General features: G+C 37.7%; 1 protein-coding gene across 5 annotated transcripts in view; it reads right to left on the bottom strand.

Annotated features, from left to right (window-relative positions):
- Positions 1-23,063, bottom strand: part of Dcx (doublecortin) — a 109,940-nt gene that overhangs the window by 10,140 nt on the left and 76,737 nt on the right. For 4 of the 5 annotated variants that reach the window (XM_021725244.3, XM_040284406.2, XM_078034369.1 and 1 more), the window contains exon 6: positions 12,434-12,528. The exons of the other annotated variant lie outside the window; for it this stretch is intronic. In XM_021725244.3, coding sequence (XP_021580919.1) covers positions 12,434-12,528 — 95 coding nt within the window. The remainder of the gene's footprint in view (positions 1-12,433; positions 12,529-23,063) is intronic. 5 annotated transcript variants of the gene reach the window in all.

Below are 23,063 nucleotides of genomic sequence, written 5' to 3'. Positions count from 1 at the left end.
ACTACAGAGCAATAGTAACAAAAACAGCATGGTACTGGTACCAAAACAGGCAGGTGGACCAATGGTACAGAATAGAGGACACAGAGATTAATCCACAAAGTTACAACTATCTTATATTCGATAAAGGGGCTAAAAGCATGCAATGGAGGAAGGATAGCATCTTCAACAAATGTTGCTGGGAAAACTGGAAATCCATACGCAACAAAATGAAACTGAATCCCCTTCTCTCGCCATGCACAAAAGTTAACTCAAAATGGATCAAGGAGCTTGATATCAAATCAGAGACTCTGCGTCTGATAGAAGAAAAAGTTGGCTCCGATCCACATATTATGGAGTCGGGCTCCAAATTCCTTAATAGGACACCCATAGCACAAGAGTTAATAACAAGAATCAACAAATGGGACTTACTAAAACTAAAAAGTTTTTTCTCAGCAAGAGAAACAATAAGAGAGGTAAATAGGGAGCCTACATCATGGGAACAAATTTTTACTCCTCACACTTCAGATAGAGCCCTAATATCCAGAGTACACAAAGAACTCAAAAAATTAAACAATAAGATAACAAATAACCCAATCAACAAATGGGCCAAGGACCTGAACAGACACTTCTCAGAGGAGGACATACAATCAATCAACAAGTACATGCAAAAATGCTCACCATCTCTAGCAGTCAGAGAAATGCAAATCAAAACCACCCTAAGATACCATCTCACAGCCATTATGAAGTCAAACAACAACAAGTGCTGGCGAGGATGTGGGGAAAGGGGTACTCTTGTACATTGCTGGTGGGACTGCAAATTGGTGCAGCCAATTTGGAAAGCAGTATGGAGATTCCTGGGAAAGCTGGGAATGGAACCACCATTTGACCCAGCTATTGCCCTTCTCGGACTATTCCCTGAAGACCTTAAAAGAGCATGCTACAGGGACACTGCTACATCGATGTTCATAGCAGCACAATTCACAATAGCAAGACTGTGGAAGCAACCTAGATGCCCTTCAATAGACGAATGGATAAAAAAAAATGTGGCATTTATACACAATGGAGTATTACTCTGCATTAAAAAATGACAAAATCATAGAATTTGGAGGGAAATGGATGGATTAGAGCAGATTATGCTAAGTGAAGCTAGCCAATCCCTAAAAAACAAATGCCAAATGTCTTCTTTGATATAAGGAGAGTAACTAAGAACAGAGTAGGGAAGAAGAGCATGAGAAGAAGACTAACATTAAACAGGGATGAGAGGAGAGGGAAAGGGAGAGAGAAGGGAAATTGCATGGAAATGGAAGGAGACCCTCAGGGTTATACAAAAGTACATATAAGAGGAAGTGAGGGGAAAATAATACAAGGGGGAGAAATGAATTACAGTAGAGGGAGTAGAGAGAGAAGAGGGGAGGGGAGGGGAGGGGAGGGGGGGATAGTAGAGGATAGGAAAGGCAGCAGAATACAACAGACATGAGTATGGCAATATGTAAATCAATGGAAGTGTAACTGATGTGATTCTGCAATCTGTATACGGGGTAAAAATGGGAGTTCATAACCCACTTGAATCAAAGTGTGAAATATGATATATCAAGAACTATGTAATGTTTTGAATAACCAACAATAAAAAAGAAAAAAAAGTAAAGAGAAAAAAAAGAGCGTACTACAGGGATACTGCCACATCGATGTTCATAGCAGCACAATTCACAATAGCTAGATTGTGGAACCAACCCTGATGCCCTTCAATAGATGAATGGATAAAAAAAAAAAGTGGCATTTATACACAATGGAGTATTACTCTGCACTAAAAAAATGACAAAATCATGGAATTTGCAGGGAAATGGATGGCATTAGAGCAGATTATGCTAAGTGAAGCTAGCCAATCCCTAAAAAACAAATGCCAAATGTCTTCTTTGTTATAATGAGAGCAACTAAGAACAGAGCAGGGAGGAAGAGCAGAAGGAAAAAAATTAACATTAAACAGAGACATGAGGTGGGAGGGAAAGGGAGAGAAAAGGGAAATTGCATGGAAATGGAAGGAGATCCTCATTGTTATAAAAATTACATATAAGAGGTTGTGAGGGGAATGGGAAAAAACAAGGAGAGAAATGAATTACAGTAGATGGGGTAGAGAGAGAAGATGGGAGGGGAGGGGAGGGGGGATAGTAGGGGATAGGAAAGGTAGCAGAATACAATAATTACTAATTGGCATTATGTAAAATTGTGGATGTGTAACCCATGTGATTCTGCAATCTGTATTTGGGGTAAAAATGGAAGTTCATAACCCACTTGAATCTAATGTATGAAATATGATATGTCAAGAGCTTTGTAATGTTTTGAACAACCAATTAAAAAAAAGAATGCTTTCTACAAGGCATAGTGGCACATACCTCTAATCTTAGCTGTTTGGGAGGCTGAGACAGAAGGATCATAAGTTCATACTAGTCTCAGCAACTTAGCAAGGCTGTGAACAATTTAGGGAGATCCTGTCTCACAGTAAAAAATAAAAGGGCCAGGGGATCTGGGGATGTGGCTCAGCACTTAACCCAGGTTAAGTGCTCCTGGGTTCAATCCCTGGTACCAAATAAACAAGCAAACAACAACAATAAAAAATAATGATTTTTGCCAGCCAGGTGCAGTGGTACATGCTTGTAATCCCAGTAACTCAGGAGTTTGAGGCAGGAGGATCACAAGTTCAAGGCCAGCCTCAGCAACTTAGTAAAACTTTGTCTCAAAATAAAAAATGTAAAGAGCCAGGAGTAGTTGTAGAGTGCTTGCCTAGCATGCATGAGGCTATCCTGGGTTATCCTCATTATCACACAGACACACACAAACACACACACACACACACACATGAAAGAGGAGATAGAATCAGAGAAAGAATGACTTTTTTGAGAAAGATGTGGCAGAAAAAAATTTTAGGCTACTGAGAATGAAAAGAAAAGTAAACCACATTCAGAAACCTAAGGTTTTAAACCTGGCTAATTTGCAATATGATACTGAAATATCTTTGAATGTTGGTTTCTTCACTAGTGTAAGACTTTGGAGAAGACAATCTGTAAGGTTTCTTCCAGTACTGAGACTATAATCTGGGACTCTCAAAGGAACACTAAATGATTTAAAAACACTACAAAGGCAACTGTAGCAAATGGACCCACTTCTTTTAAACCTACCATCCCCCATCACCTCACTGTAAATCAGGCTTTGGCAATCTTCACTATAATAGGTTAGATGTAAATATTTTAGGCTTTCTTTGATGACCATGTATGATCTCAGTCACATACACTTCTTAGGGTTTTATTTCTTTTACAATCATTTAAAGATGTAAAAACCATTTTTATATGAGTGAGCTATCTATGCAAACAGAGCCAGGACCCTGGTAGGATTTGGCACTTCCATTCTAAACTACCAAATGAAAGTTAATTAGAGGGGCTGGGGTTGCGGGTCAGCAGTAGAGCGCTCACCTAGCATTTGCAAGGAGCTGGGTTTGATCCTCAGCATCACATAAAAATCAGTAAATTAAATAAAGGTAATATGTCTAACTACAACTAAAAATATTTTTTTAAAGTTAATTAGAAAACTAATAAATACACACTAAATACAAAACTGAGGGAATAATAAAACTACAACAAAAACTTGTGAGCTTGATTTGAGGCAAAGTGACATATGATGGAGTTGTGTCTCTAAAGGATTTAGTTCTCAATTACTTGAGAAAACTGAAAATTGAACATAATCAAAGGTAGCTTTAAGCTGCAGAAATCCAGAAATATGGCTTAAGACTGAAAATCTTTTCTTCCATAAGTGTAATGACATTGGCAAAACAACTTTTTCAAAACCCTGGAAGTGGATCAAATATTTATAACAATCTGAGAAGTGTTTATTGAAAGAAAATGGCCAAATCTTTGACCAGTGTGGGAGCTCCCTGGAAACTTCTGCTTACAGAGTTCTTTATTCACGTGACAGAGCACACTTGCTGTTAACAGTATTTTCAGGGGGCATTAATATCATGCAATTGTTTAAAAGTTGCAATGGCCTGCCAGGCGCGGTGGCACACCCCTGTAACCCCAGTGGCTCAGGAGGCTGAGGCAAGAGGATAGTGAGCTCAAAGCCAGCCTCAGCAAAAGCGAGGTGCTAAGCAACTCAGTGAGACCCCCTGTTTCTAAATAAAAGACAAAATAGGCCAGGGGATGTGTCTCAGTGGTGAGTGTCCCTGAGTTTCACTCTCTTGTACCCAACCCCTCCACCCCTCAAAAAATTGCAGTTGCCTAATGTGGGAGCAAAAGTAGGGGAAAATAAACCTTACTGGAGCCAGGCGTGGTAGTGCACGCCTATAATCCCAATGGTTTGGGAGGCTAAGACAGGAGGATTGAAAGTTCAAAGCCAGCCTTAGCAATTTAGCAAGATCTTGTCTCAAAATAAAAATAAATAAATTAATTAAAAGGGCTGGGAATGTGGCTTAGCAGTAAAGCACCCCTGGGTTCAATCCCCAGTACCAAAAAAATAAAAACAACAAAAAACTTACAAGGAAAATGTTAGCACTCTCCATAAGGGACTTTGAAATGCTCTAACATATATTCCTGGGATTCTAGAAGGTGAGGCATGTGTCAAGGACTGAGAGTAATCTTAAAAAAGACTAAAGAAGGCCCTAATCTCTCGCCTTTGGCTGAACTTGAGGCCCTGTGTAAGCAGCAAGTGAAGAGTTAAGGTATACCTTGAGTAGTAACCTACCTGTCAGAGCATTGAAACCTGCTCCAACACATGCACAAACCCCCTTAGCGAAGGTTAGGAGACTTAATGGATCCGGGTTCTAGAGACAGTACAAATTTGTGTTTGTAACTCTTTTTTTTTCTAACTATCTTTATTTTTTTGGTAACAGAAATTGAACCCAGGGTCCTTAACCACTGAGGCACATCTCCAGCCCTTTTTATTTTTTATTTTGAGATTGGGTCTCACTAGGTTGCTTACAGCCTCACTAAGTTGCTGAGGATGGCTTCCAACCTGCAATCTCCTGCTTCAGCCTCCTGAGCTGCTGGGATTACAGGCCTGTGCCATAATGCCTGCCTCCTCTTCTTCATTTTTTTTTTAATTTTTAGTTGTATATGGAGACAATATCTTTCATTTTTTATGTGGTGCTGAGGATCAAACCTAGTGCCTCACACGTGAAAGGCAAGCTCTTTGCCACTGAGCTATAGCCCCAGCCCCTCTTCTTGTCTTTTAAAATAAATTTTACTTTGTATATTTGAGGTTTACGGCATGGTGTTATGGGATACATATAGATAGTAAGTGGTTACCGTAGTGAAACAAATTAATATCTATGATCTCACATTTTTTTTGTGTGTGACAAGAGCAGCTGAAATTTACTTACTCTCTAATACAATACAATTTCATTAACTATAGTTCTTACATATATTGTATATATGGTTTCTATATTTGTTCATTCTAAATTTCTGCTACTTTGTATCCTCTGACCTACATCTCCCCATTTTTTTCACCCCTCCTCTGCAGTTCCCCTGGTAACACACTGTTTTATTCTCCACTTCTGCATATTTGACCTTTTTTCTTTTCTTTTTAGATTCCACATATAAGTGAGATCATGTAATATTTTTCTTTCTGTGTCTGGCTTATTTCAAAAGACAACCGCATGAAGTGGTAATTATAAAAATGTGTTGATGGACTTATTGGGCATAAAGATGTAATTTGTATGTCTGTAACAGCACAAAGGAAGAGGGAAGAAACAGGAACACTGTAGCAAAAATTTTATGTATGATTTAAATCAAGTTGCTATTAATCTAAAGTAGATTGTAGTAAAATATTAATTATAATCCTTAGGGCAACACTGAGAAAATAGCTCAAAATAAAATCAGTTTAAAAAAATCAACACTGGAGTTAAATGGTACACTAGACAATACATATTCAACAAAAAAGGGCAAGAATTGAGTAATAAAGAAACAAAAAGACAGAAGACATATAGAAAATATCAAAATAACAGATGTAATTTCTACTTTACCAGTAATTACATTAAGCACTAGAAGATTAAACACTCAAATTTAATTTCAGTCACAATGATTGGAAGAATGGACTTAAAAAATAGTATCCAGCCTTATGCTAATGGAAACAATTTAGATTGAAAAACATAAATATGTTGAAAGTAAAATGATGGGAAAATATCTATCATGAAATCAATAATTAAAAGAGAACTAGAATAACTACACTAATATTGGAAAACAACTGACTTTAAGACAAAAAAAAATTGTTACTGGAGATAAAGAATTTTTTATAATGATAAAAGGGCCAATGAGGGGCTAGGATTGTAGCTTAGTGGTAGAGTGCTTGCCTTGCAGGTGTGAGGCACTGGGTTGGATCCTCAGCACCACATACAAATAAATAAATAAAGGTATTGTGTCCATACCCAACTAAAAATAAATTTTAAAAGGGTCAATGACTCCAGAAAACAAAGTAATAAATGTATATGCGCCTTAACAATAGAGCCCCAAAGTACATGAAGCAAAACCTGATGGAATCAAAAGCAGATACTAACAATTCAACTATTTTAGCTGAAAATTTTAATACTCCCACCTTCAATAATGAATAGAACAACTAGGCAGAACACCAAGAAGTAAATAGAGTACTTGAACAATACTATAAGCAAACAAACATCTATGGAATACTGGAGGACAGCAGAATACATATTATTCTCAATTGCCCATGGAACATTCTCCAGGATGGATCATATGCTAAGCCACAAAATGAGTCTCAATAAATTTAAAAGGGTCAAAATCATAAAAAAGTATATTGTTTAACTACGGTAATTAAAATAGAAAGTTATAATAGACATCTGAGAAATTCACAAATATGTGGAAATTAACCCACTGCTGACTAATCAGTGATTAAAGAATTAGGAAGGTTAGAAAATACTTTAAGATAAAGAAAAATGAAGTTACAACATGTAAAAACTTATGGGATGCAGTTAAAGCAGTTCTCAGAGGGAGATTTATATGAAATGTTCTAAATGTGCTAACCCATTGATACAGTGGTTGCCAGGGGAAGGAGCTGTGACTACTAATGGGCATGGGGTTTCTTTTAAAAGTGATAAAGATATTCTAAAATTAGGAAACAGTAAATGTTGAACAATTTTGTTACTATACTAAAACCTGCTAAAATGTATAATTTAAAATGGTGGTTTTTATAGTATGTGAATTATGTGTGAATGAGATGTTATTTTAAAATATACTTTAAAAAATCCCTGACATTAACAGTAGAATGCTGCTCATGTGATTTCTGAGAACACAACCATACACAGTATGTATAGTTGTATAATTAATATAGTAATACTCAGGATGTAATGATGTGTATAAATGTAAGAGAGAGTTTTGTAGTCGCTTTTTCTATCACTCTATTGTGGCTACTGATGAATTTCATAAAATAAATTTGCATATAATGAAATTTTGCTGTAGTAGAAAAAGCACAGGATTAAGAGTCATGGGACTCAAATTTTAGGCCCAACTCTGCTATTTAACTTCCTCTTCCAGGCCTTTGCTTTCTACATCTGAAAATTGAGGAACTTATAAACTATAAGACCTTTAATGTTCCTTTTGGTGCTAAAATTCTATAAAATATAATAATTACATTTTTTTCTTTAGTTGCACTAAATCACAAGAATGAGATGGATACTGCCAAGTTAACAAACTCCCTGGATATTTCTCAGGCAGTACAAAAGTGCTCTTAAAAATATGAAGGTCACTTTCAGTCTTATCATACTAACTCACTGGGCTTTACCGTTTATCTCTGCTCTTAATTTTCAAGTAACAGATACTTTAGTGAAGTTGTATTGGAACAATGGGTGAAGGCATAGGGTAGAATTGTGAGGTGACTCACTTGGAGCTGCTGTGACTTAGAATGGGTTAGAGGTAAAGGCTAAGAAGAGAATTCACAAGACCAGAGCTAGGCATGAACTTCTGAACCTCTGTACCTTCATCAATTTATTTCACATTCAAAATGTGTTTTCTTGTGTGGGTAGAACACTGTTCAGGAAAAAGAATTATCTTAACATTCTGGTTTTGTTGATTGATATGTAGAAATACAGAAACACACATATTGCTTAACAATACAAATAATTTGCACCTGAAATTCATTTGCTTAGTCCCTTGGAGCCCTACAGAACAAAATGTTTGTAACAAATACAGCTGTGCTGGAGATACTCTTGCGTTAGGGAAAAAAAAAAAATTGGTCTCTGGTCCAAGGAGCTTATAGTCCAAAGGAAATCAAGAAAGAGTTTTGAAAAAACTGGCTTCTAGTTTGAGTTTGCTATTTCTCAAAATGAATGCTGCACTTTTATGGTGGCGTGACTTTGTTCTTGCTGGGTTTTTATTTTTTTAAAGCTGAAATGCCTGTTCTCTTTACCAGCCATCAAAAGCTTACCCAGTCTTCAAGGCCCCACTTAAACGTCACTTCTTTGAAAAGCTTTCCCCATCTCCCACCCTCCCCCAGTCTGATGTCTTTCCCACCCTATTTTGTCTTCTTGCAGTCCTTTTCTTAGTCTCCATTACACTATGCACAGCCACGCATATTAGATTTTTTGCCCTTGTGATTTAGGGGTCAGGACTCTGTTTTATTCATCCAGCTATCTCCCTGGCCACTTCTAGAAAGAAGAAAGAATTTTTGGAAACATAAAGGAAAATGTATATTTAAATAATGTTAGTTATATATTCAGATAATATGTTATGTTTAGATACTTTGCAGATAAAATGCCTCCAAGTTTAAAGCCATGGGTGCAATTATTAATCTGGGAAAACTTTTAATTGAACGAGTTTCCCTGTTTTTAATTTTTTAAGATCTTGAAGGTGGTACTATCTCCAAAGGAGATCCTCAATAATTCTTTTGTTGAATTGTACTGAAGCTGTTTTTAATCTCTGCACCTCTTCGTTCTCATCTACAAAATGGGAATACTATCTGCTCTATCTCTTCCACAGGAATATAACAAGGGAAAAGGAGAAATGACTATGGAAAAGGCTGAACCTTTATAGAAATGTAAAATGTTGTTCTCATTAAGTACCCGAAGATTTACTTTGTGTCCATATTGTAGCATTTGAGTATGCGGACTTTGGCTAACCCCATTGCAGCTGCATTAAGGATTCTCCATGAGCTGCTTAAGAGGAGAAGCCAAAAGGCTGATTACAGCTTAGGGCCCCATCACAGCCATCAAAAGTTACCAAAGGGATTCTGGGACTTCAAGTTTGTTTCCAATTGTGCAGGAGGAAAGTCACGGCCTCAGCCACCTGCTTCCTGTCTCCACCATGACTCACACCTTTCAGGTTCACTTGGATAGAAGTTCAGATGAGATATGCTCAGGCCCACTGCCCTGGGATATTGATAGTTCTAAGGCTCAGGTACCTGTGTGAAAGGAGGGGTATGAAGCTGGGACCTGAGACCCATGGGGATTGAGTCAAGGTCACAAGACACATTTTAGCTTACACAGAAAAATAATTTCAAGCTTCATTACTGGTGTAAGCATGAGGCTTATTGCCCCTCAATAGGATGCACTGAGGGGGATGCAACATCATTCTTATGATAGCCTGGCTCCAAATGCACAATCTGAATGTAATCACAAGGAAATAGCAGACAAATCCAAATTGAAGGACATTCTACCAAGTAACTGACCTATTCTCTTCCTTTCTATAACATACTGTACCAAAAGATTAAGTCTCAGGAACTTTTCCAAATTAAAGAAGACCACAAGGATAGTGTAATTGAATGCAATGTGTTCTATCCTAGATGCTGAACCAGAAAAAGAAGATTACTGAGAATTGACAAAGTTTGAATACAGACTGTATTATGTCAGTGTTAAATTTCCTGATTGTGGTTATGAAAGAAAATACTATTGTTCTTAAAAAATACACACTTTAGCATTCAGCGTAAAGGAGCATGATGTTTGCAACTTAATCTCAAATGATTCAGAAAAATAGTAAAATGCATATAGGTATGTCTGTGAGGTTAGGGAGAGAGAACACACAAAAAGGTGATTTTATCTCCAAAGGGGATCCTCATTAATTTGGGAAAAATAAAAACAGCTGGTGAATCTGTACAAAGGAAATACAGAAGCATTTATTAGTCTTAAAACTTTTTTAATATTTATTTTTTTTTAGTTTTTAGGTGGACACAACATCTTTATTTTATTTTTGTGTGGTGCTGAGGATCAAACCCAGTGCCTCATGCATGCTAGGCAAGCGCTCTACCACTGAGCCACAACACCAGCCCAGTCCTTCAACCTTTTTTTGTAAGTTTGAAAAGATATAAAAATAGCAAGTGTTTAAAATAGTGCATTATATAAAAATTCAAGTGTTTATTTTATTTTACAGTTTATTCTAGAAAATTATATGATTTATTACTTGTTTGTTTTTTTAAACAGTCTTAAGGAAGAATAATTTTAAAAATAAAATGATACACTGAAAATTCTACAGTGAAGAAAATAGTGAGGCCCTGTAATGCTGCCACTTGTGAGCTTGTTCTAGTCCTTCAATAATTAAAATCATTTTTAGACTTATATTGAAAAAAAAAAACAAGCAAGCCACAAGTTCCTGCAAGCCCAACCAGGAGAAACGGTTTAACAATACCAACACTCACCTCAATGGGTTTATGGATGATGGGTCTTCAGCCTAAATGAACCAGACATGTCAGTTGAAAAGTTGAACGACTCAAGTGTGCAGAACAAATACCCAAGCTGCCTCTAGCACTTTGGGGAAGGTAATGATTACACTTCCCAGAAGGAAGGCAGGGGCAGAAAGGCACAAGGCAAAGATATACTAAAATGCAGCGTAGCGTAGGAGGTTCATTATGGGCAGCAGAACAACAGTAAAGGCTGCTCCCATCTTGGAATGTGAATATTAACAAGCTTTGGTGTTCAGCAAAGAATAACTGAAAGCTAATTGTAAAAGTAACTTTCATCCATCTCACAGTCTCTGAGTAAACGTCTACTGAGACAGGTCAGAAAATTCTGAAACCAAATAGCTCAGCAGGATAATCAGAAGGTCCTTGTCAGGATCAATATCAGAAGTTAAAGGGTAATTAAGGGAATGGAATGGACATTAGGAATGATAGGACAGGCAACAGCTGTCTGATGTAGACAAATTAAAAGTCTGATGTAGAAAAAATAAAATGAAAATGGATGTCAGGCGGTAGCATGCTGTTCAATGTTTAACAACTGACTTTCTATGGGGAAAAGAAATAACTGATTTTCATGGTGTAAATATTCCCACTGTGGCCAAGTTCAAGTTACCAACATGATGTTACTGAACACAGGAAGTGATATACACAATCAGCTCTCAAAAGCTAGTGTGAACTGACTCTAGCATTACACTGGTAGTGACCTCAGTACCAGTCCCATAGCTAATTATGTTTTCCTGGTAAGTAACTTAGCCATTTAGGTCTCAATTTTCTCATCTGTAAAATGGCAACCTCATAAGTTAGTGAAAGAATCAAATGAAATGAATTCATCTCCATCTGAGGGGTCTTCCACCACCTGTCACCATTTATGGGTCTGTGATGGAGTTAGCCTTTTTTTCCCCTCTCTTAATCTCACATCAAGTCTTGTGAATCAGAAGAAAACAAGAGAATTTTAGAGGAACCTGCTTCATAGTGTAGTCATCAGAGGTGAAACCATGTACATATTCTTCAGGTATAAGAAATTTAAGGCAGTGGCCACCTTGCATATTTTATACAGGAGAGATTTCTGGGCAGCAATCTGCTTGGAAAGTACAGCTAGGAAATTTATGTACTTCTATTATTACTTGTGGTTCTGGTTATGGAACCCAGGTCCTTGAAGGTTCCATGCTAGTCCCCTAGCCCCTACACTTCTATTATCTTAATGATATATTTATTTGGGATAGCTAAAGAGGTGCAAATGGTGCCAAAGCCACTGCAATATGTTTGTGTCTTTTCTCAAAACACTGCACCAGAATCTGCCACACAATAAACAGAGTAAAACAAGAGTCTACTCATAGATGTCCAGCAAATCTAAAGGGAGTAACTTGGTGCAAGTGTTTCTTGACTTCTATCTTTATGTTACTTCCCTTGACTGGTACCTGGTGTTGCCCTCAAAGGGTATCAATTTACTATGTTTCTGAACTGGGGAGGCAAATGTTCAATCCATCCCCCAAGACATTGTTTGGTTACACTATTACCTCAGAAGGAGGTACATGGGATCTTTGTACTTCTTCCTTTTGGAAAAGATATAGATGTAACTGGAAATCTAAAAAAAAGCAAGTGTCTGAGGAATAAATAAAAGTGACAAGAAGCTTGATCCCTGTTGGGATTCTCAGGACATCAAGCTAGCAGAGCCAGATGAAGGGAAATTCTGGCTTTAATATGCCATTGAAGTAGAATAGAAGAGAAAACTTCCACCCTGCCATTCAAGAAACTGAGTGCAAAGGAGTTTAGTAAGGTATAAGAGACATAATACCTTGTGCTTCCGGAGGCTGCCAGGACTGGTAGGCGTAGAGATGGGAGACTGCTTAGACTTGGGGGTAGAGAGCTGGCTGCTGGAGGTTCCGTTTGCTAGCCCAAGGCAAGAGAAAAGGAAGGGATAAAAATCAACAGCATACAAAGGAGCTGAAGACACTAAGAACATTCAAACAAGGCACACAGACAACCAAGTGATTTGATGAGCAGAACAAAGGTGAAAAGAAACACATTCCTGAAAAGGACAAGAACTGCAATCCTCAGTTAATTAGGTCCCTATGCAGTGCAAGGCAGACATCCTCCCACCCTTCCCACCAGAGCCCTCCCTGAGTGCTTCCCAATCACAGGGGCCTGTTTCTTTTCAAACCTTTTCATATTCATTCCCAGGTCTGACCCTAACATCTCTGGGAGGTAGTCTGGACAAGTATTAGTTTACTTTAATTTTAGAGAGGAGAAAAGTGAGGCACAGAGAGGTTATGTGCCTTACATAAAAGGCAAGAAATATAAGTGTTTCAGACCAGGGTGCATCTACTTTGGTGGCAGATGATGGAGTAGGAGTGGGACAATACCGATGTAGATCTGTTTCCCTCTCTTTTCCTGTTCACCTCCGCCTGCCTTTGCTACCTCATTCTAGGTGGAAAAAAAAGGATTGTAAGGAAAGAAAGAGAAAGTAGGCTAATCAGGAAGAAGAATGAAAGGGAAAGTAGAGGAGAAAAAGAAATTGAAACATAAAGAAGGGCCCAAACAGAAAAATGGGGCAGGGGAGAGAATTAGAGAGGCAGGGAGGAGCTGGGAATAGGGGAGAGGAAGGGTTGAAAAATATTGGTTAAGAGAAGAATGAGAACTGGGAGAAAGGCATAGAGACAAAGGTAGACAACTGTGGCCAGAGTCAGCATATATCCTCATTTGTCTCTAGTCAATAAAATGCTGATTTAGTTTTGAACATCTTTATATTCCATTTTTCTTTGAAATTGCTTTTTATTCCCTTGCTAATGAGTTTTTTTAATATCCAATTGTGAAAAAGAAATGTGTTGCATTGAAATGGAAAAATTAAACAGTTTTCAAAGTGGATTCATGTTCAGACATCTCATACTGAAGTGATTTTTTTTTAATTTTAGGGACTACATTGTTAAACAGAGATATTCTGAAATGTGTTTTTTAAAAAAAAAAGCAGGGGCTGGAGTTTAGCGCAGTGGTAGAGCTCTTGTCTCATATGTGTGAGGCACTGGGTTCAATTCCCAGCATCACATATAAATAAGCAAATAAAATAAAGGTCCATCGACAACTAAAAATTTTTTTTTCAAAAAAAGCAAATTTAGAGAGTGAAGGAGAGAGAAAGTATTGAAAGAGAGAGAAAGAATAAACAGAAAATTGAGCAAGTAGAAAGATGACCTGAGAATGCCACTGTTAGTCCAACAGATAAAGTTTAAACTGTGTTATCATGAATATTTTCTGAAGATATACTTCTACACTATTTATAGTTATGTTTCCCTAGGTTCTGGAATATGCATAGCAATGGTAGAGATGGAAAATATATAGTGTGGTGGTTGCTGAATTTATCCAAGTGCAAATGAGTTGGAAAATAAGCACACAATCTCCCACCACTGTCTGGTTTTTGAGAGGCTTCCCTCCTCATCATTCATTTGTTTAGCCAATAGTTATAGAGTACTGCTCATGAGTCAGGCAAAGTACTAGATATTCAGGCAAAGTACTAGAAAGTGATAAAGATAAAGATAAAGGGTTTCAGAGATGAATAAGAAACTTCCTGTGGGGAGGCAGGTAAGGACACCATGGAGTAAGATTGAAGACAGAGCCATGCATAGGATATTTTTGAAGCCCAGGGTGGGGCGGGGAGGGAGATGCAACACCTGAGAAATCTTTAAAGAACAATCTGGTATAGACAAATCTATACAGAGAGCCAGCAGATTAACAGTTGCTAGGGCTGGGTGGGGAAAGAAGTTGGAGGGAAATGGAAAGTGGCTGCTAATTCATAGGAAGTTTCTTTTGGTGAGACAAAGTTATTCTGGCATTAAATCATGGTAATCGTTGCACAACTCTGTGGCTGAACTAAAACCCATCGAATTGCACATTTTAAATGAATGAATTATATGTTATGTGAATTTACCTCAATAAAGCTGTTTTTTTTTAAAAGATAAATGGGAACCAGCTACACCAAGAGGACAGAAGGGGTATTCTATACATTAGAATTGCACCAATGGGCAAAGTCATGAAAATGTGAAAGAATATAGTGCTTACACAGTGCAAGTAGCTTATAATGGCTCAAGTTTATAATGTCAGCAGGGAGTTCAAGGAGATGATGCTGGAGATAGAAGATAAAAGCCAGACCTTCAGAGTCTTTTGTGGGGCCTATTAAGTTTGGGTTTGATTTCTGAAAAAAGTCACAAAAAGATTTTAAGTTGAAAGTGATCTGAATTTCAGAACTATCACTTCAGCTGCCATGGTAATACTGGTTTGGAGTGGGCTGGGTTAAGGGTAAAAGAAACAGAGATGTTGCTTAGGTGATAATGATAATGGTGATAACCAAGGCAATGAGGAGAGAAAGAAGGGACTCAGCAATACAGAGGGACCTAGAGGCCAGATAAGCTTAGAGTGCTATGTATATATCATGTAAGCCACCCAAAGAACATGACCTGCACCAGGCAGCACAGAGAATGTGGGTGCCAGACTGCCAAAGCATCTGGCTTTCTGGCAAACAAAGGCTCCACTGTAGGAAAGGCAAGAGTCTGAGGAGTCACAACTGCTTGAAGCAGTCAGCTGCTCTTTTTAAGAAATGAGGGAGTTAATTAATGAAAGAGTTAATGGACCGCCTACAGTGCCTGAGGGCTTTCCCATCAGGACCTGGTCCCTAGCATTCAGGATAAGGAACAATCTTAGAGACCTGTGTGAGCTGACACCTGAAGTTTCCAAAAAGAGCCCTGGTATCAGCCTCCTGAGGTCTCTCAGATGTGGGCATCCCTGGGTAAGTTCTGGTGCTTTATTCTACAAGGTCACTATATACTTTGCAGATTCTAGTTGCCCAGCACTTGTCAGTCACGATGCAAAAGGGTGACTATTATATCTCAAGTATTAAACTGTCTTTTTAAAAATCTACACACTTAACTGAGAATGAACCCATTGGCCTTGCCAAGATAAGAGAAATTGTTAGTCACAAACATGTCTACATGTGAGTTAGTTTCTATTGGCTACAGATCTTAACATATAGGTTTTTCCATAAGTTCCAGATTTTTTTCTCAATATATTCTAAAACTCTTTCACCCAGTAACTTTAGAAGCAGTATATAAATACATGTTCCATATATGCCTCTCCATATTATCTGCATATGTGTAAATGTTTATATATGCTCTCCAGGTTGCTACCTCCAGAGAATCAATCTTAAGCTAGCTGTAAATAAAGGATCTTACTTTGTCATCAGCATTCAACAAGCATTTTGAAGATCAGTTTTTAATAATTTAACTGCCATGCACTGCATTGTTGAAAAAATGCAGACACTTCCCAATATTTTCCCAGAGTTCCCTGATGGAATGGAATCCAAAGATAGACATAGAGAAATGAGAAAACATAGACATGCACAGGCAAAAGTAGGTTCCTTACAAGCTAAAAGAGCTCCTTCATTTAGAGCGTAGGTAAAAATATATTCATATACACATTTTTGCATTTGGATTCTATGGGGAAAAATCTGGAAAAGTGCCATTTGATATGGATTCTGAAGTCGATTCATATAAATGTCAACTAAAAGAAGCAGCAGGAAATAATGCAAATAGGATCTGATGAATTCTGTGTGCTCTTGGATTGGTAAACCCATTGTAGAAAGGCTGTCACATTTCATTTTGAGTGAGAATGGAAATGGCACCATTGTTTGATCTTCATTTTTCTTTATTCTTCTTTATTAAATATCCTTAGCTCTCTGGTGGTTTGAAAATGCCTTGGGATGGGGGGCGTCTTCTCCCTCTTTGACTAGTTAGTGTCTTTCATTTTCTACCTCAGAACCACAGCTCTCACTATTCTCACCTTTTATTTATATATAGTCCAAATCCTCTCATTTCTTTCTTCTCTTTATACAGTTCATTTCCCCCTTTGCAACAAGGTATGTCAAAAACATTTCAAACCTTTTCAACAAATAAAGGATAATTATTATTTGTTGAGTGTCTATGGTAAGTCAGGTATGTGCTCTCTTCTCTCTCTCTTTCTCTCTCTCTCTCTCTCTCTCTCTCTCTCTCTCACACACACACACACACATACACACACACACACACACACACACACACACTCCAGTTACAGGAAGCAAAGTCAGGATTCAAACTTAGGTCTTTTCCAAACCCTGAAGCTTTCATATATTCTTCCTCCCCTCCCCCAGCTTTTGCTATATAGTGTTGGCAGAGAAAAGAGAAAGGAATAAACAGTTAAAAGCAGACACCAGAGCTGATACCCATCTTTAAGACTTCTATCCTATTTGATCAGATTTAAATTTGAAAGTGGTTAGCAAGAGCTCTTTTTCATTCACCAATTTGGCTGGGTGCATAAACAATGTCATGAAACAATAGAAGGCAGACAAGCCAGCATGCCATGTAACTACCCTTATGCCACAGAGTGCTCTGGGAAGATGGTATTTGTGCCCTGTCTCCTCCCTTAGTTGGTGCCCTTCAGCTATGCCGTACAATTGCCAAGCCTGGCCCTGTGCAGTCTTGGCACACTGACTTTTCTCAATGATTATTCCTGTCCTTGCCCTTATACTTATCTTTAGCTCCTTGGCTCTGTCAGACTTTCCTGTCAGAATGGAAAGGGACAAGCCTCAACAGGATGGCTGTTAGGGCAAGTAGGCTGATTATCTAGATTTAGAGGGATTGAAAATATATGTGGGAAAATGGTCTCCTGAGAGTGAGGAATAAAATGCTGGTGGTGGTAGCAAGGGGCTAGTTTCCAAAAACCAATGAAAGAGTCCAGTTTCTGGTATAGATTGTCAAGGACAGAATGTATGGAATCACCAGTCAGGCTGAGTTGATGCTGAGCTCTCAGACTGTGGATTCCTTTGCCTGGAAGCTAGACTGATCCTGAAAAAAATAGAAGTTGGGTGTAAGTTGCCTCAGGAATTAGTGACTGAAGAGCTGTCTGGGAAGTAATTTAGACATGTCATTAACACTCTGGGTTCAAATTTTCTTGACCAGAATGGAACAGAAAAAGAAGGGTCAATTTGGCATCTGCTTTTCTTCCAACATCTGATGGAGACGAAACTGATTAAATGCTCATTCAATTAGCCCTGACCTTCTCATCCTAATCCCAATACTTCAGCCCAACTCAAAATCAAGTCTTTGTTTTTGATTTGATGTCTCTTCTGAAATACTGTTCCCTGAAAATAACCCCAGTCTAACAAAAAAGTCATGATAATAATTTCAGATCCTCCTTAATAATTGTATTTCTACATTTACAAATCATTTACAATACCAGAACTCACATAATTCTCCTGATAATCCTAAAACATGATGACCAGAAATGACTAGTCTTCTTTTAAACAACAAAGATAGAGGTTCAGAGAAGGTATGATTTGTTTAACTGGTATAAACTGTCTCTATTCCATGGATGATGGCTTCCAGAATTTGCTCACAGAATCCATTTCAAAATTCCCTTAGGGTTAGCATATCATATATCAGCCACTGTGATCTTTTAGTGATTTCATTATCTGTCATGTGTTCTCTAACTCCTATGTCACTCACTTCCTCATTTTTTCATATGGAGACACTTTAATCTTTTCTTTATTCTAGTCCAAAGATACCCTGGTTTCCTCTTTACACATACAAGAAGTTTTTCTGGAAGACCATCCAAGTGAAACCAAGGTGGTTTCAACTTACATCAGAATAAAGCCAAAAGACAGACCCTGTGGTTTTCACACATCCATTCCAAAGAGTGTTTGGGTAGGGTATCTAGATTGCTTTGACTAATTATTTCTGCTCAGTAGAAAAGCTTTTGTCTCTTTCCACAGACCCATTCGTTAGGAAAGCAAGAACTGAGGGCCCAGAAACAATTCCTCAATGCTTTGGTCATTGGGTTGTTTCTCAGGCCAAATTCCATCACAGGCTGTGAGATACTGTAGCTCAGAAGATGAAATTTGAATTTTAAATCTATATCCTACAGAGTCTTATATAGCATACACTTATGAATCTTAAATAAGGGGAAAAAGTAAGATTATTCCCTACTGTAGAACAAATTTATGTATCCAATCCTGCAATATTTTAATACAGATGGTTTTCCTTTAAGAAAAGCACATCTGTAAGGAGGCTAGAATTGCCAGAGTTGTTTTCTTTAGCTTGACAATGCTGTCAATGCTTATTTACTGTTGAAGGTGGTTCTGTTCAGAAGTTTCTGATGGAGCAAGTCTGTGTGACCTGGAGCAGATCACTCAACTTTTGTGTGCCTCAGTTTCTTCATCTGCAAAATGGGGATAATAGCACCTGCCTTATAAAGTTGCTGTAAAGACTAAATTAGTCTGCAAGACTATACTACTAATAAGAACTATATAAGTATTTTGAAATAAAAAAAGTTTGAAATTTACATATACACTGGTTCCTGAAAAAAAAAAAACACCAATCTTCTTAGTGACAAATATTTGTCTTACTGTTTTTCCTCATAGCACCTAGAATTTCTAGATACTCCAGCCAAACTTTGGAGATTCAACTGTATTTAAACATAAGTCCCAGGCAAGGCAGGCTGTTAAGACTCCTGTTGTAGGGAGGTACACTATATTCATACACTACAGGGTCCTCAGTGGCCTCTATTATGCTGCTTGCTCCAACCATTTCATAAGGGGCTCTGCAATAGTGATAGAAAAATTGTCTTCCATCTGGGGAAGCTCTTGCAGTTAAACCTGACAAGAGCTGCAGGTTTAGAAAGAATCAAATGGATGAGGGTGATAAGGAAGTTTTTATTTTCCCATAGCTCTGCCAAGGGCACCACTTCCCCTTGGAGTGACAGTTGAGAGTTGATGGAATGTCTACGCCAGAGCACTCCAAACAAAGGCACTTAATTATTTCTGGTGCTGGGTTCAATGCAGCACAAAGAGAATGACACAGACACCACACCATCCCAAATCTCTGACCTGAAGATGGAGGAAGGAAGAAGGAAGCTTAGAAGCAAAGACCATTCAAAACAGACCTTTGCATTCACCACACTGGATCTCCCACACCCTCCCTTATGCCAGGCAGGTAGTGCAAAAATGCCTGCCAGGAAGTGAGACGAGCTGAGTTCTGGCTCTTGAGTTCCCTGATTTTTTAGAAGCAAACTTGGATAATTATGCTGCTCCAAACTAATTCATGGTGCTATTATGAGGGATAGCTATGGTCCAGGAAATGCTCTGCAAAGTGCACAACACTTAATTCATGCTAAGGATTGTTATCTTGAACCTTTATTAGCAAGAAAAGAAAGGTATTATACTTTTTAGTTTAATAGCCACTGGTCATATATTACTGTTCAACATTAGAAATATGGCTGGTCAGGCTGGGCATAGTGGCACAGGCCTGTAATCCCAGCGGCTTGGAAGGCTGAGGCAGGAGGATTGTGAGTTCAAAGCCAGCCTCAGCAATTGTAAGGCCCTAAGCAACTCAATAAGACCCTATCTCTAAATAAAATACAAAAAAGGCCTGGGATGTGGCTCAGTGGTTGAGTGCCCCTGAGTTCAATCCCCAGTTCCTCCCACCAAAATGTAGCTAGTCAGAATTAAGACATGGTATTAAGTGAAAACTACATGTGAATTTCAAAGAATGTAAATATCTCAATAACTTCTTCGTTGATTACATGTTGAAATTATAATATTTTGAAGGTATTGCTACATCAAAATTTAGTCTTTTCCTTTTAACTTTTAGAAATGTGGCTACTGGAAAATTTTAAATTATATATGTGGCTTTCGTTTGTGGCTCAACATTGTATTTCTGTTGAGCAGAGCTGATCTAGGCAGTTACATGCAGGGAAGTCAGAAGAGCCAGACGTCTCCATCTTGGGCAACCCAAAGCACGCTGTGCAGGTTCAGAAAAGGACCCTGGGATAAATTCTCTCATGGACCCCCTACTGTTTTGTGTCCTTTGACCTTCCCTTTTAAAGGCTGTATAGTTTGGTAGAGAAGACACTCTTCCTTGGAAGTTTAGGAACAGAGAAGATTGATTTTGCAGAAATAGGTGCACATGAGTTGGGGGAAGGGAGATAGAGAACACTGGGTTGTTACAGTGGCTTACTGTTGAAGAATAGCAAACTAATTATCACATTACAATTCTCTCTGCCTACCATGGTAGGTAATTAGCTTCCATGGGAGTTCCTTAAAAAAAAAAAAAAAAAAAAAAAAACAAAGAAAAAGATTCCTTCCCAGCAACTATTTTGTCCTTTTAATTCAATTCACTTCAATTGGTAGAAAAATTACAGAAGGGAAAATTAACACTTTAAAGGCTAAAATGAAAATGGAGACATACACTAGAAATGTCTTCCTTCAGTTCTGAAGCAAGGCTTTTTGCCTATCTTAACGCCAAGTCCTGTGTTAATCAAAATGTGGCACTACACAAATTTTCTTCAAGTATCCCGTTGGACTATCCTGGGTTCAGATTTTATCTGCTTACTACAGTTCCCTGGCCTATTTAAAGACAGATATGGCTAATCTGACTTGGGTTCCAAGAGTCCATCAGCTCTGCTCAGTGAGAATGATCTCCTTACAGGAATATTATATGGACAACCAAATCCCTTCTTAACTCAAATTTATAGGGCAAACTCAATATTGGCAGGAGTAGGGATTGAACTTGAAGGGATTAAAGTCGAAGGATTCTGATTTATTCATAGGGTAGAATAGGAAAGACACAATTTAAAGACTATGAACTAAGGAAGGAAATTATGATGCAAATTACAGGCCAAATAGCATCAATTTACTAAATCTCAAGTCAAACTGAATAAAGATATTAACTGAACCATAAATTGGACTCTCTCTCTCTCTCTCTCTCTCTCTCTCTCTCTCTCTCTATATATATATATATATATATATATATATATATATATATATATATATATATATAATCTCCTAGCAAATTTGTTCAAACCAGAATCAAACCTATATATTTTCTAATGAACTAGAACATGAAAACATTCCTTTATCTGAACTTGAACTGAGCTAATGTTTCATTTGGTTTGAATTCCTGCTAAAGAGAAACATTTTTGGATTTCTTTTGCCTTTGAAGGAAGTTAGTTAAAATTCCATGGAAATGGCCTATCTCCTACAATCTTTAGTTTTTCAGTTGGAATGAAGGTATGTGAATCTATCCATGAGTTCCAGATCCAAGATAGACCAATACAAGTTGGAAACACGATGGTACTACCTACTATGTCCTAGAAAAGAACAAAGACTTTCAGTTTCACCCAACACCACTTACTCTTTGGTTAAATGTATATTGACCTTCATATGTCCCTTGCTAACAGCTCAGAAAACTCTTAACATTTTATGAAATGATTGTTTCTTCTTAAATCTCAAATAATATCTTTTAGAAAAAAGTTACGCAAACTGAAAACTATAGATTGTCTATACTTTATTATTTTCTTTATCTGATTCTGAACCCATGAGTGCTATTTTATAATTCTATAAATTATAAATATAAATAACTCCAGCTCCATTCATTTACCTTCAAAGTGTCAAAATGGATTCTGCTATCATGTATAACTAATAAGAACAAATAAAATAAATTAATAAGTAAATAACTAATGATATTAATAATGGAAAACTATTCTCAACTATAAACATGCAAATCCTGTCTTATTACAAATAAGGAATAAGACAATAAGTCCACCAAATCTCAGAGAAGAAAAGAAATTTGCCCAAGATCACAAAAGTAGGAAGTGATGTGGTTGGGCCTTCTTAGATGTCTCCCTCTCCTCTTCCATATCCTATCTACCACCATCCCCCACTTGACCTCCCCACTTGGAATGTTCCTATGATACTGTTTTGTCTGAGATCAACTTTGCCCCTCTGGAATATTCACTGAGGGACTTGGCTTTAAACAAACTGCTATGGAATGAGCATAATCATTTTACATGGATTTTCTTACCTTTTGGGGGTGTAATCATGCAGAGGTTCTAGACATATCAAAAAAGGTGAGCTCAAATATTCTGGAAACTGTCATGAAAGTTGTTCTATACTAGGGTTTGGCTTCATTTATGTCCATGAACTATCTGCAATGAGGATTCCAATTCTCTCTACCGAAAACACCACTTTACTTTGGTGGTAAGAAATAGAAGTTGTTTGTAAATCGGATACCTGCCACACACATTTATTATTCTATTTGCCTGGTGAGAGTGAATAAATTCTCATTTCTTTTTTTTTTAGCAAGGGAGTTCTGAAGGAGCAATAGCATATCTTGGCTGCCTGGGCCTGGACTGGAATCTACCACAACTCTTCAATTTGACAAATATTTATTGAGTCCTAATATATTCCTGTTCTGTCTCTGTCAGTGAGAGGCATATTTTGTAGAAGGGAAGTTCTGTAGCATGCTGGAGATCAATGATTTCACATTTAAACAGTTTAATTACAGGTGGTTGTGTTCATGTGTACTAGGTAACCAATTATATGTAGTCTACAAAGAGAATCTTTTTAAATT

This window comes from Ictidomys tridecemlineatus, chromosome X (assembly GCF_052094955.1).
Source record: "Ictidomys tridecemlineatus isolate mIctTri1 chromosome X, mIctTri1.hap1, whole genome shotgun sequence".
NCBI classification, from domain to species: domain Eukaryota; kingdom Metazoa; phylum Chordata; class Mammalia; order Rodentia; family Sciuridae; genus Ictidomys; species Ictidomys tridecemlineatus.
The sequence above is the reverse complement of the archived record's forward strand: the minus strand, read 5'-3'. Positions and strand labels throughout refer to the sequence as shown.